Source organism: Primulina huaijiensis, chromosome 5, assembly GCF_012295235.1.
Source record: "Primulina huaijiensis isolate GDHJ02 chromosome 5, ASM1229523v2, whole genome shotgun sequence".
Taxonomy (NCBI): Eukaryota; Viridiplantae; Streptophyta; class Magnoliopsida; order Lamiales; family Gesneriaceae; genus Primulina; species Primulina huaijiensis.
This window is the reverse complement of record NC_133310.1, coordinates 5,768,393-5,784,410: the sequence shown is the minus strand read 5'-3', so window position 1 is coordinate 5,784,410 and position 16,018 is coordinate 5,768,393. Positions and strand designations below refer to the sequence as shown.

At 34.3% G+C, this 16,018-nt stretch overlaps 1 protein-coding gene across 1 annotated transcript; it reads right to left on the bottom strand.

Annotated features, from left to right (window-relative positions):
• Positions 1-984: 984 nt before the first annotated feature.
• Positions 985-8,064, bottom strand: LOC140976541 (centromere protein C). Its single transcript, XM_073440768.1, has 13 exons — positions 7,791-8,064; positions 7,076-7,287; positions 6,892-6,977; positions 6,703-6,805; positions 6,402-6,580; positions 5,539-6,252; positions 4,737-4,834; positions 4,025-4,106; positions 3,837-3,944; positions 2,362-2,447; positions 1,927-2,014; positions 1,737-1,844; positions 985-1,244 (listed from the first exon to the last, which is right to left on the bottom strand). The coding sequence occupies exons 1-13, from the start codon at positions 7,944-7,946 to the stop codon at positions 1,117-1,119; spliced, it is 2,148 nt and encodes a 715-aa protein (XP_073296869.1). The 5' UTR covers positions 7,947-8,064; the 3' UTR covers positions 985-1,116.
• Positions 8,065-16,018: the final 7,954 nt, after the last annotated feature.

The following is a 16,018-nucleotide window of genomic DNA, read 5'->3' as shown; positions in this document are numbered from 1 at the left end:
TTAAATAATAAAACGACACTTGGTTGTTGCGTGTTGTTGAATTAGTTCAATATAATTCGATATAGTATTGATAAAATAATGAATTATTTCAAAAATATTGATGAAGAATTGACATTCAATCATTATAAAAGATGAAAGGATATGTACATTAACCGAGATTCTAACAGTTGTTTACTTATTATTTTATATTGTGTTTATTTCATCCTTTTATTATAATTTCAATTTAGTTTATTAATTTATTCAACTTTTTATAAAAGTTAACCAAAAAATTGTTCTTGAGATAAATTTGTAATACATCAACTTTTGTCAAGCGATATCCGTTACTTGTTATTGAAACTTGACACATACACTTGCAATAATATTTTGTTTATAGATATTCAATTATTATAAATTATTGTGCTAAAAAAGTTAGATCAACTATATTAGACAGAAAATCGTTATTTCCATATATAAAGTACTAGAAGTTCAAGAGATGCATAATATATCAACATTATATTTACGACCAAAAAAGCATACAATTGATATAAAATATAATGAAAATATTTGTATTAACTAAGACCTTAACAGAAGAAGATAAATAACAAATAAAATGACATAATGAAAAGTAAATTATTTAAAATAAATATATGAAAACAACAAACTCCATATATGTGATTAATATGAATTTATGAAAAATATAATTTTCATTTTTATTTATTATATTAACTAATATGAGCCTAAATAAAATCGTTTTCGCGTGCTATGCACATACACTTCTCTATTGAAATAATAGATCAGATGCTTTTTATACCCAAGAAACCGAAACCATTCAAATCGAACTGATATACACACCGGATGAGAACCACTTTAAATTCAACATTTGCAATAAACTTGATCAAGAATCCAAGTTTATCATAGCATACATATATAGCCCAAGTACTTGTTCAATCTTAAAGCTGGTAGCATTATGGTTGACATTGTGCATTTTCTCCAAGAAAAGGGCTTGCTAACAAACTGCAATTTCATAAATTTAGGTAATCGATTCTTTTGATTCATATTTTTTTCATAAAAAAGTAAGACAAGACATCCTGGGAAACAAGATGTGAAGCATGAAACCAACTTAGATGGTAAGTAGATTCAATGTCGGGCAGCTAACTCAAGAAGATCCTCATACTCTGAAGAATTAGACAACATAAGTGGCTTCACCTTCAAGTTTCTGTCGTTTTTTCCTGGAGAAATATACTTCACTCCTAATAACTTCTTGCCTGTGACAGGGGAAATAAGTCGCATCAGAAAATGTCACCTGATAGGTTAGAACATCACCATATTTTGATGACAAAGTTCAAAGATTATGTCAGTTCCAGGCAATGGTTTTGAAACAAACAATTTACATAAACATGGGCTCAAAGCATGCATCTGTATACGCTATAGGTGTCGAAGAACATATTTATCCAATTAAAGTGGGAAGATAATGAGAGGTTTCTCTACTTCAGACCACGCGCTACTAACAATTTCGTGAAGCATTTTGGTACTCTACTGAATACTAGATTCATTCTCAAGTTCCTCGATCCCTTGATGAAATAAAAAGGCAAGATTCCAGTATAAATTAAACCAAAGTCAATGGCAGAGATTGAAAAAAATTTATATCCAAAGGGAATTTTCACTAAAACTATTTTTGTGAAAATTGATGGTTACAAATACAAATAAGGAATAATTATTTGCATGCGTAAGCATTTTAAAGAGTATGTAGTGCTCACTCCCATTCATCCATCCATATAAAAATCTTTCTCCTTTCCAGTACTCCAGAGGTCTCATCTTATATCTTTTGCTTCTTCGAACTCCATTTTCAAATGATGTACCGGACTCTGTAGCATCGGTATAAACAATATTAGAGGCAAAAAATAATGACCACACAAGCATACTTCCAATAGATGAAACCTTAAACACCTGCAAGACTTTTTCTCAGTGGATGTAACTTTCTAGGACATTCACCATCAGTTTCTCTTTTTCGCCTCTGTAACTTGGTTTGGTGTACCTAGAATTTTAATATACATATAAAACCAAGTACATAAAGTTGAAAGGTCTTTAGTGTCAATGGTTGGTACCAAAAATATCAACTAGCATTATGCAATGATAATTAAAGTTCTAATACAAAAAGGCCTATAATAGAGTGTTGCCATTGCCACTGTAACAAAATATATCACAGATTATAAAACAAATAAAACGAGAAATAATAATGTTTCTATGTTTTGAGGCCGCTAACTTGTAAATGATGTAGATGGAAATATGCAAACTAAATTCAGTAATACAAACAGATGGTCTTTTGAATCAGTATAAAAGCACAAACCAGAAACAATTAGAAATATGACAAACATGGATGACCTTAAGCTGTTCTTCAGCATCGAATTGTCGGTCCCTAGATGGAGCACGGGTTGCATCATCTTCACATGCAGAAAGATTTGATTGATCTGCCAGAAAAGGAAATATAAAGAAGATAATATAACCTTTGTCCACCGCCAAAATAAAGTGAAGTTCTATGCATAAAAACAGTAGGAAAATCAGGTAAAATCAGAGATTAGTGGGATATACTTTGTAAAATATTGATGTAGATTAGGAAGATTTGATCTTTGATTGTTTCTGATTTTTAGGAGTCTTTCAGGAAAGATTTGTACCAAATACATGCTTTAATACCTCCTCATAATAATAAATTATTATTCAGTCCATTACAATAAACTTTTAAAAACAAACTACTGTCTTCCATTTCTGGCACGAAGCACTCAAAAAATGCCCACACTTTAAACAGATTAGATAGATAGATAGATAATTAGTTCAGTGTATGTTGCCAGCATTTTTAGCAAGGCTCTTCATTTTATTTCATAACATCCAAATAGACGCAGAATTTGACATTAGAAATGGAAATAGAAAAAACAAACACTCTTAGCATAGGCTGTCTTCAGCAGACACAAACCTATAGGAGGTCAAAGTAAAGATTACGCATGCAAAATGAAGAGGCTCCTAAAGCTTCAAAAGAGAGCATAATAGAGTAGAAAAATGAATTGGTGATACAGGCGATAGAGTACATTAAAGATGCTAATGTCATAAACTCTTTTACGCCCCTTTAGATATTTCTAACAATATGTGATGAACAGCCATAAATACATCACTTGCCATATAACATAACTTTAGATCTAAAACGAAGTTCAAAACCATATATTCATACAACAAACAGCCATAGATCACCGTCACGAATGGATGAATAAAATGAACCATTAACTTTGGAGTGGGCAAAAGTCAAAGACTCAAATTTATGAATGTTTCAAAGCCCCTGTTGCTCCACGGTATTCCAAAAGCATATAGTGTTAGAATGGTTATACGACATTTGGTGCCATCTTTTCCTACAATTATGGGATTATTTAGTAAAATAGCAACGATGGGTTGTTTCCACTTTGATTCTCTAACAGTAATAGATTCCGCTTAAACCATCAAATTCTTGATTGCATTCTTCGCCCCTCTTACCATACACACTGCCTGATTAGTCTTATATTATTAATTATATTATTCACCACCTCAAATTATTAACTGTAATACCTTATTCTATATTCAAAAAAATACAAACCTAAATATTCAAGCATGTCTACTACTAACTACATTACATTTCTTAATAGAAAAGATAATTTCTATTGTGCAAAGTTAACAAACTGTCAATATTTATATTCATTTAAGTTTAAACTAAATGTGATTTTGACAAATTTTATTTAAACGATTGTGTGTGATCATGCAACCGAACTAAAGTCACGAGTCAAAACAAAGCATATTGTGTGAATAAGTAGGCATCTGAAAAAGCACTTGATACTCACCATCATTCAAATGTCCAGATAGGTTTTTTTCACCTTTCCCATACTCCAATGGTCTCACCTTAGTTCTTTTTTTACTCTGTACTTCAGTTTCAAGTGGTGTACCAGACTCTGCATCAACATATACAATATAAGAAGCAAACAATAACGAGCTTACAAGTATGTTTTCTAATATCTGAATGTATAAACACCTGCCAGACTTTTTCTCACTTTCTTTCGAATAAGTTCATCATCTGCTTCACTTTTTCTCTTTAGAAATTTCGTTTGACGTACCTATAGTTTTAATAGCACATGTAACATCAAGTAGTAGAGTTTCAAAAAGATGTTTAATCAATCAAGAGTTTATAAGCAAAAAAATCCTGAAACTATAGCATGATACATCCAATATGAACCCAACACATGAGAGAACCCTGACATGCAAATGCTCTACATGACATAGCAAAATGAAAAAGGAAAGAATGAGAACTCTATCACGAATTAGTCACTTCGATAATGTCCTCACATAGTTTATTAAACTTCAAAGTGGATGTCATTTAGACTTCAAAGTGGATATGCTCCATGATATTGAACAAAATAAATATAGAACTTTTAGTTCAGACATCGACCTTCAATAATCAATGCATGGAAAAAACTTGGTATTACGTTCTTGTAAAATTAAGAAAAAGTATACACCCTCAGCAGATACGGTTCATATGATTAATAAAGAATAGAAATTCCACCTTTGATCACACATATAACTGCATCGACACAGTATTAATTCATATGAGAGAAAGTTGGAACAGGCATTAAAACAAAAATAAAATAAAAATTAAAAAGATGTAAAGAAATAAAAATATTTGTATTAACAATTCAGTTGAATCTACCTAAAAGCACAAACAAGTAATAAGAATAAAATAACAAAACCAAGTGGATGACCTTGGGCTGTTGTTCTATATCAAAGTAGTGTTTCTTGGCTGAAGCAACTGTACCTTCATCTTCCAGTACAGAAGGATTTGATTGGGCTGTCAGAAAACAGAAGATAAAAAAAAGAAGCTAAAAATAACTTTTTCCCAGAAAGGTCAATAGTTTTATAAATATAAATTATCTCTACTCATAACTATAAAAAGAGTATTTCCCTCCATTTAAGGTTGGCAGTCAACAGATATTATGCCACATGTCACAGTTTCGCAAACAAAATGTTTCATCATTATTAACCAGTCCCTTGATTCTTATTTTAAAATCTGCAACTAAATGCAGAAAGTTCAACATGAAAAAAGGGAAAAGAAATCAAAAGGGATATGTTAAACAAGGTTTTCTCAATAAACACAAGCCTGGAGAAGGTTATTTGAATCTTCAAAGTCATTGTTGCTTCACTATGTTCTAGAGAGGCTTTTTCGCCATCTTCTGCTTAAATACATGGAAATGTTCGGTAAAATTAAGTCATCAAAAAAAATCTTAAGTATACAGAAAAACTAGAAAATAAGCACCAAGAAAGTCCACAAAAATGAACGGCTGAGTGCTAGAACACTTCAGCGTTGAGTTTGAAAGAATTCATTGAATTGCAAGCAGTTCATTTGAAGACTGGTTTGATTCAGAATAATTTGCATATGCCTAGTTCAACTGACAACACCATGTACTATGCACATTGACATCTCCACTTAGTTAACTTGTATCCACAAAGAGATAAAGAAATAAGGGAAAATAACAATGCTGAAGGAATTCTTACTATCATTCAATTGCTCTACGTTAATGGTTTCCTCAACGTTGTTGTACTCTGGTAATTCAACTGGTCCACTTCCAGCTTTTTCACTTTCCATGATTGAATTCTCATCTATGAACTGGTGTGGAAGATTATCGGAGCATCCTAGCACTTTCCGTGGATCCATATTAGAATCTGGGGGTTCTGTAACTTCAACTCCTACATGTGACTCCAACTCACTGGAAATCCTTGAAACAGTCGTAGCATTGACCTGCTCACCTAGGACGTTGATAGACTCAACGGGATGAGCTGTTCGGCGTGCAGAAAGATCCAGATTTAGAGGAGAAAATGCATCTCTCAGGGGATTAGATTGTAATATTCTCTTCAGAAAAGACAGAGATGCAAATGGACTTCTCGGAGGAGTAGGTGAAGCTACTTGATTGACTAGATCTGCTGCTGTGTGTTCATGATCTATTGATTGTTTCCCATTGATATTTTTCAGCACGTTGTCTATGACGAATGAAGTCTTGTGATGCTTCTGCACACTTTCTCTGGAAGAAAATTTATCGGTCCTTTGAAAAGGAAGTTCAGGTATCAAAAGGCTCTCTAGATCCAGAGGTTTGATATTCAATCGCTCCTGCAAGAGATTCAAGGCCCCACCCCCGTCTAAATCTTCAAGATCACATGACAACAAATCATCCAACAAACTGTTTTCTTCAATCTCTTTCTTCCTCATTGATGCTGTTAAACCAAATTGAGCATGCAATCATATGTGAATAATAAGCATGTGGGATACACAAAATCACTAAATTATGCAACATTTCAGTGGCAACTGAAAAACAATTAAGTTTTTCCACATTAAGAAAGAGTTTACAATAAAATCTGCTCACCAACTGATTCAATTTCCTCTGAATCGATATTTAGTTTAGAATCAAGGGTGATTATCTTTTCTGCTGGTTCGTCTCTAGGTACACTTGACACATGCTGCTCAACTACTTCTTTGGAGGACATTAACATATCATTTTCAAAAGACACTGATGGGTAGCGATGCCTGTAGTGATATGACTTCCTGTCGCAGAATCATTTGCCAGATCATGCAATTGTAAACATTGAAGTCAAAAATCTCCTTAAGTTATTCAATCAATGATGAAACATATCTCAATCAAGATGAGTACCAAAATCGACGCATACCCCAAGATTCCTTGTCGACGAAGGCGTGGCTTCGTTGATGGTTTGAACTCATTTACATTGTCCATACTGTTACCCAACTGTTTTTGTATTTCTTTTTTCGCCTCTGAAATGATTTATAATGATGTCATGATTTCCAAACAAATGCTTGACACATGGCAATAATTAGAGAAATAGCATTTTAAAAATTACTTTCAAGCCTCTCGTATGCATCAAAAAATTCATCTGGGTCTTGGAGCTTATCAATGTCCAAAGATGGTTCCAGGCTCACAGGCTGACTGTTAATGTAGAGAAATTACCATTTAGTCAATCACATACAAATCAAATGAGACTCTTAGAACTTATGTTATTAAAACTCATAAATTGCAATCTTCACCTGAGACTTGTCTTCAAAGTAAATGGTGCTCGTTTTCGAGCAAGGCGGAGACCTTGCCTTCTCTCTCGAGGTATGTCCTTACCCTTTTTAAAAACAGCATCACTTAGGTTTACGTTTTTAGTAAATCTCACTATATTGGAGCCCAAATTCGCTGTTCTGCCGTCCACAATGCTCTTTGCCTCAATCATGAGCTTTTCAGGACTCCTTAAGCCCTAATATAAATATAGAGCAGGGCACCAATATTTTATTTCCTTTTTGCGAATAAAACACTTGAAAAAATCATGAGCTAACTAAACCAACTTTAAGCAAGGTGGAAGTCACAAATTTATGCCAAATTCAGTGTAGTCTTGTTTTCATCCTTTCTGTCCATTTCTCCTCCAAACCACAGTCATTCGCACCACAATAGTTAGTAATACCGTGGAACCGAACCCCCGGAGGAGAAGAAAATCAAAATGCAAGTAAACGGTTTCTGCATTTCGCATCTTATCAATATAGACCGAAAATGCAAAGCGGTTTACACAGAAAATTAGTCAAACAATCAATCTGCGTAAGCTAGTATCATTATTCAAAAGCATAAACTTCTCACACCGAACAAAAAAATTAAGCAAGCATTTTTTGCTGACTTCAAATAACCGAATAACATTAACATTTTTCTCTCCCAATAAAGCTAGTCAAAAGAATGCATAAACTAAATCATACAAAAAATTAACAGTACCCGAGATTTCATAAACTCATTGATAGAATCTAAGTCCTCGAAGTCGATAGGCACTGAATCGCCGAGTGATGCCCTAATCGCGCGGGGGAAAAGCAACGGTCCGTTGAGTTCACTCAGCGGGTCAACCAAACCGGAGATCGAAGGCCCGCCGGCCATTAACGCTGGATTATCTGAGCGGGAAGAAGGAGATGGCTTGATGCTATTTCGAATTTCAAATTGACCGTGTATTTGATGTTTAAATTAACATAAAATTTGTTGCTCTATGAATTGATGAGATAATGGAAGTGTTCCTCAAAAATAACAATTAAAAAATATATATATATCAAGAATTTTGAAATATGTTTACAGTAAGGTAAGTCTCTTGTGAGACGGTTTAACGAATCTTTATCTGTGAGACGGATTAATCCTACCGATATTCACAATAAAAAATAATACTCTTAGCTAGACTTGTCAAATTGGGTCAGGCCCGTTGGGCCGGCCCGCCTCGCTATAAAAATTGAGTGAGTTGGGTTGACAAAATAGCAGCCCGTTTGGAGGCGGGCCAAATGGACTGAGCCCGTTTGGGTTGCGGGCCAAGATGGGTCGGGCCCAAACGGGGCGGGTTGGCCCGTCAAATTAGGGTATGATTTTATAATTTTTTTTATATTTTTAAGTTTTAAGTTTTATATAAAATTTGGAATAAGTCTCGTGCGCCTCCATCACTCTCTTATCTTATTTCTTTCTTATTTTTCTCCTTGGCCTCGCCTCCATCACTCACTCTGTTAAAATCTGAATCTTTGTAAATTTTATTCATGAATTTTAAAGGGAAGAAATTTCTGTAAATTTTATTCATGAATCTTAAAATAATTTTTAAGCATAACAATTGTTGTGAACCCCAAGAGCGGTTTTGTTTGAAGTCCGACGAGTTGTAGTGAAATTTTGTTGATCCGACGGAGGTTTGATAATTATGTGTACTGTTGAACACAGAATATTTTCTAAAATTTACAACCTTCTCTTTCCTCGACTTTCTGTTCTCTTCCATGTCTCAATCTTCATGTTTGGTTTAAGCACTTTACTTTTTATGGATTATGTTGATGTTTTCTTAATTTCTCTTATTTCAATGTTTTTAAGTATTTTATGAAACTATTTGACTAAAATATATTTTTCTTATATGTTTACTGCGATATTATTTAGTATTTTTTTTCTTAAAAAAAATAAATGGGTTAAAAATAAGCGGGTCGGCCGCCTAGCCCGCGGCCCAAGGTGGGTTGGGCTGGGTTGGCCATTTAGAGGCCGGCGAAAATGGCGGGATGGCCCCCCGCCCCGCCCCGCCTAATGGCGGGTTGCGGCGTGTGGCGGGATGGCCGCCTTGTCAGCCCGTTTTGCCATGTCTACTCTTAGCATAAAAAGTAATACTTTTTCATGTATGACCCAAATAAGAGATCCGTCTCACAAAATACGACTCGTGAGACCGTCTCTCACAAGTTTTTGTCTTACAGCAATAAATGATCAAAAACATTTAATTTTATGTATTTTTTATTGATACTAAGAAAAAACATGTGTTTTACCTGTGAGAAATGTATAAAACAAAATCGACGAAAAAATCAGTATTTTGGAAATAATCATTCATATAATTTTACAAATTGCAAAAAAATAACTAAGCAATGCTTTTGTTTTTTAACCATAACCAATTTAACTCTTGATTCCTTCATTTGATTCAATATTCATCTTTTTCTTTGAGTAAATGCATCTATTCTCTGGTCATCTTCGATGTCAATGATTTCATATGTGGTTTTTTTTTTTTACCTACACATCATCTTGCTTATTTGTAGTTTTCGGTTTTTTCATTTTTCGATCCTAGCAACTGAGCTTGAAAAGAAATGTATGATCTTTGCTTGGGTTGTCAATAGCAATGAGAAAGTTTGTTTTCATCGTATTCATTTTATCATTTATTTTCATCTGACAATTTGATAATCAGTAAATTTGGAAGCTTGACATTTGGATCTAAGATTACAATTATGAATACCTTATCGGGCTAGATTGACGAAACTTGGACTATACAAAAAAGAATTTTAGCGCTAGATTATTTAGAATCGTCACACAACGCATACACTATAGCTAGATATGTTTTAAATGTTGTTAAGATTTATGACATACAAAATAAAATAATATCGATCATGTTAGATAATGCGAGTGCCAATACTCTTGCAATTAAATATATATCTTGAAGATTCACTAAAACCAATTTTAGATGATAATTTGTTTCATGTTATATGTGCATATCATATTATCAATTTATGTGTTAAATGTGCATGTGATGAGCATATGTCCACTGTAATAGAAAAATTCAAATTATGTGGAAAATTATTACGTGAAAGAAGATATAAAAGTGACTGAAAAACACTACTCGAATCAAATAGAATTAAATTAAAAAAATTTCATCTTCCTATTGAAACTAGATGAAATTATTTATATCACTTGCTTCATACTTTATTATGTTTTTAAGATTTAGTTACTCCATATTACAATAATATTGCGGTAAAATCTTTAATACTAACTGACGATGATTGGAATATTTCGAGTATATGTGTTTCTTTGTTATAAATTTTTAAAGAAGCAACAGAGAAATTTTATGGCTTAACTACCCTACTTCAACCATGCTTCTACTTTTGCTTTTCAATATGTTTTATAAATTTATTGAATATCGTGATGATTCTGTTATGCATGATTTTATTTCAAATATGGGAAAAAAATTTAAATTATTGGAAAACTATCCCAATTGTGTATGGTTTAACAACATTACTTGATCCTACTCAAAATCAAGGAGGATTAGACGTGTTTTTTTTTTAATATTATGCTAAATTTATTCGAAAGAATGTTGACGATCAAAAGAAGTCAATCATGCATTCTCTCCAAGAATTGTTTGATTTGTATGCTAGTGAATAATGTGATGAACCGAGTGCGCAGCCGGAGGAGATGCCGACATATAAAAGCAAAAGTGGAGCACTGAACTTCTTTCAAAGTTTGAAAGTTCAAAGAAAAATCGGTGACAACAACCAATTACAATGAGATCCAAATTTACGTAAGCCAATATATTGAGACTACGGATAATTTCGATGTTCTTGATTGGTGGAAAGTAAATTCTAAAGTCTATCCAGTGTTAGCTGCGCTGCAGTTGCAAGAGATGTCATACCCATTCAAAGTTCAAATGTTGCTTCTGAATCAGCATTTTCAGTATGTGGAAGGATCATTGGTGAAAAAATAAATAATTTAAAGCCAGAAACACTTTCCATGCTAACATGCCTACAAGATTGGTTTGCAGCCGAAAAAAAGAATAGGACTACTGGCGCAATCGATGAATTTCAAAGCTCAAGTTCCGATGAAGATCCGGAATATTCAAAATATATTTTAATAAATCGTGATAAATTTTAGATTTTCAATTGTAGAATCAATCTTTCAATTATTTTATTTTTATGATTATTCGGTATAGTTTCAACTCAAAATACTAAATAAAAAAATGTTCATTAATAAAAGTAATTATGTATTAAAAATAATAATATTCAGACAAGGAATTCGGAACCGGTCCAAACCGAATCGGAACTGGTCTAAAAGTCATCAAACCGGTCCAAGATTGGAGTTCTTGGAACCGGAACCGGCTCTGACCGGTTCTGGCATCACCCGATTCGGAACCGGTCGAAACCGAAACCCTAGAACCGATAAGAACCCCTACCAAAGTGTATTCAAACTATGTTTTCCCCGCAATATTTTCCAACATATGCGAAAAAATATTTTGATTAACAGCAGAAAATAACTTTTTAGCACCAAAAAAGAACAATGATTTTATATGTACCGTAAGTTTATTTTTTTGCTGATTCGCTGTTTTTTGGGTTTTGTAGCATCCTTTGTAAATTTTGATTGCAAGTGAGGAAATTTTGGATTGTTAAGTAGAGATGACCCAGATTTTTCATGGACATAACAAAAAATATATATAAAAATTACGACAATATCATGATATATATATTTTAAGATTGCAGAAAGCCATTATTGAGTTTTGAATATGATTTTCTTACATAAGTTCATCTTTATCCAATGTTTGATTGTCCCACAAGTTGACCGTGATAGTTTGTAGCTTGCAAGAAAAAAAATTTTGAAATTATTATCAAATTAGATGGTTATATTTTACAAACTTACATTATGTTAGAATATTATAGATTTCAGAGTTTGATAAATTTATCCGAAAGAAGAACTAAAGAATATAACTGATCGAACAGTCAAATAAACGTAACTGAAGACTTCGGTTGAACCAAAACACACAAAGCAATCAAAACTACAACCTTCAATCATTTGCGATACACTTCACGAGTATATTCTCAAGTTTACATATCGCACATGTAAGCTCTACACCTATTGTATTTATCAGTAGCATTCAGGTTACCAACTTAGAGCGTTTCAGTTACTAACTGAACATGAGTTGTTAATCTAAAAGTTTCAGTTTGGCAGTGTGTAAGATCAGTTGAAGTTGATTATTACAATCTGTTGTAATATATCAAAGTTTTTTAGTAAAATCATATCCTTGTGATAGAAGGGGTGACATAAGTGCATTTGAAGTATCCGAACATCCATAAAAATCTGTGTGTTCAGTTCAGTTATCATTTTAGTTTTACACTATATTTACCATAAGTATTCGATCTATATTTCAGTCTGATTTCGCACTTTTATCAGTTGAATAATCTATATTGACAAACAAGATTTTAGGATCAGTTCCTCAAAGAACTGATTCACTCAATAGAAAAGAGTTTAAAAATTCTAAGTGTTTATTCAACCTCTTTCTAAACACTTATACTTCCTTAACCGATCCTATCACATTATTTTCATTCTATAACCAATATAGATCTTGTATTTTATTTGAAAACTTGTAACTTGTTTGACTTTTCTCAAAATGATAATGAGAGCTGTACAAAACTGGATTCACTTGAAACAAATTCACCATTTTTCTCTTATATATATAAAAGAATTGTGCAGACAATTACTATGTTCATCATCAATAGCTGGATTTACTTTCAGATAGGAAAAATCTTTAAAGTCAAAGTTTAAGCTATAACATGTTAATTGTGGTTGTGTTTCGCTGATTGTTGTTCTTCTCTGCAGCAAAAATTCTATTTTTCATTCACATTTGGGTACCTTTTGTTTACCGGTTGGACAATCGGCTGCTCGATAATGTAACTCTTGTCCATTCAATAGAAAAAACAAGTAAATTTAGCAGTTTTAAGTTAATACAACTAATAATCTCAATATGATAATTTCTTATTGTAAGAAAACGTTGTTTGATAGTTATGAGTAAATATGTAAACAGCAATTATAATAGTAAATCCGTTTTTTATCAGAATTAAATGCTGTGACAGATGTTATAACATCTCGGACAACATGCAGCGGAAATTTAATGTTTGTAACACAAATTCGCTTAAAATAAATAAATGAACAAGATTAAATATGCACAAGTATAAATACTTGTGCGATGTCTTATGGCAAAATTAATCACTAGAAAACCACAATGTTTACACAAAAACATATTACTAGTGATTATGACAAAAATCAATTTCCTCAACACGTTGAGAAAACAAATGCTTTCTAAAACAAAATAACCAGAATAAAACTTAAACAAGAAATCTAAAAACGTGAGCCAAAAGGGAAGCCACGAAAAACAGTCTTCAGCCAACTTCTTCACAGATATTGTCTGCAGATGTTCCCAACATTCAAGGCAACAAGCAATCACCACTCTTCAATCAGCAACGACTTCGAGAATTATATTGCTCTGAAAAGCTCCACTACGTGTATGTGTGTATGATCAATAACGAAGCAACCTTCACCAATGTCCTTGACCTCTTATTTATAGATGAAGAATTCTATCTCCACAAAGAAACCTAAAACACAAGGAAAGTAAGAGTTTTATTAGGAATAAACTCTTTTTAAACACTAATACCATATCTCATCAATTTACTATCACAAATAACAAATTTTCGAATATATTTGAATTAATATCTCATTATCTAAGAAAGGCAAAATCATATTAAATATTTACTCAATCAAATCTACAAGGAAAAATGTATTAGGGAAATAATTTAAATCAATAAAATATATCAATTAAAATCGGAAATATTATTTCCCTTCAATCTCCCCATTTTTGCTTTTCTTGGACAAAATGAGATCAAACCCATTTATCCTTGTTAAACTCAAATCAACTCCCCCTAAGTTAGAGATTTTCTCCCCCTGAATAAAATACTGTTAGTACGGGTGTTATTAGAATTGTTGGCAACACTTGAGACAACACATGCAACAGTTTCATATTAGCAAAATAAGAACACTAGCAGGAGCATTAAACAGACAAATAAGAACAGAAATAGAAACATTAAAAGGAACTCTAAACATATAAACATCATCATCTCCATCCTCTTCTTCATCATCACTGTCATCCTCTTCCATATCAGTTTCCTTGGTCCCAGATGGACCAGCTGCTGCTGTTTGATCAGCATCTCCCCCTTTTTGTCAGGGAAAGACACCTACTTCCAAGATGAGCCTGAGGTCGGCAGCTAATTCCTCATAATATGCCAGGTCTACCTTAGCTTGGGAGATCTTTTTCAGAGCATGATCGAGGTGAGCCTGAACTCCAGCTACGGTAATCTTCACAAAACCATCTGTTGGTGTATGAGAGGTGGAGCCTTTAGAAGACCCAGAAGCAGGAGGTGCTGTGGTCGGGTCGATCCATGGAAGGTCTACCTTTCGATGTCCCTTGAAGAGAGCGAGGGTAATCTTCAGTAACTCACTCGCATTTGTGGATTTTTCTGTGATGTCCTTAATGAACCCCTGTGACTCCAAGATTCCATAAATGAGAGAAGGAAATGGGAGCTTGGATGACTTCAATCCTCCATTTGCATACTGCATAACAGTATAAAAGACGAGACGCCCAAAGTTTAAAGTGCAGTTGCCAATGGCAAACAGGGTCAGTGCCTGAGACTTGGTTACCACTGTGGTGTTGGTGGTTGGGGTCCAGTTTCGTATGGCAATCTTATGCAGGGCTGAGTATAGGGACGTGAGATTGGCAGTGAAGACCTTATGTGGATGGGCAGGAAATTTGGTAAGCAAGCCACCAGTTAGGACAGAGATTACCTCATTAAGATCCGGTTGAGGAACTTCATCAATTTCAGGTGTGCTGTAGTGAGTATTGATGACATGAAGGTCGAAATTATACACCTTGTTGCGCACAAAGACTTGACCAAACTTAGCCGATCTCGCATCACCCACACCCAATGAGAGGTTGCCATAGAATTCAAGCACAACTTTACGGCAATAAGGGAGTACAGAGGAGACGGTAGAGAACAGACCGCGGGACTTGAGAAAATTAATCAGATTGTTTCAAGAGAAAGCTTCCATATCAGCATTGCGTTCTTCAATAAACTCCCTGTTGGTGTAGAGATCCCAGTTGGAGAATGATGTCTCAGTATAGAACTTGGTATTGAAGCTGCTGTCCAGATCATACTCACTGAGATCAGTGTTGTCGGAGGTGTCCTCAACATCTTCGACAACATCTTCGTCCAGAGCCTTGTGTACTTCAGGGATGTCATTTACCTCAGCAGATTTATCAGTAGGACTGCTGGAGTCAGTGAACTTCTCAGATTCTCGGGGAGTAACAGGAACAGCAGAGGCTTCAGATTTTGGAATTTTCAAGTTGGCCATAAATTGGGCCAACGTGATTTCTTCTTCAGCAGATGGTGAGGGCTTTGGTGGAGGAACATGGGGTGTGTGCTCATCAGATTCAGTGGCTTCACTGGAGGAAGAACTACTTTCCTGAGGCGGAGAGACAGTTTTCTTGCGGGCCACAAACTCGTAGTTTGCATCCTCAGAATCATCACTGGAGGAGTTTTCACGATCAGCAAGAGATGGTCGGCTGGGCCCCTCTCCTTTGCGACGAAATCTCTTGGACGTTGTAAAGTCATTATTATATCCTGCCTGTATTTTTTAACTTCTGACTGGAGGAGGAGGCGGGCACGCCTTATTGACAGTAGTAAAATCCGGTGGATTATCAGGATCAATTTCATTCCCAGGTTTTCCTGGGGCAATTACTTCCAAGGGCACCGGTTCTTCAACAGCAAGTACCAACGGTAAGAGCGATTCGACGGTGGATGTTGCAGTGGATGTTGTCTCATTAGGGGCAACATCTTCTATGTGTCCCATTTCACTCCGAATATCATGGG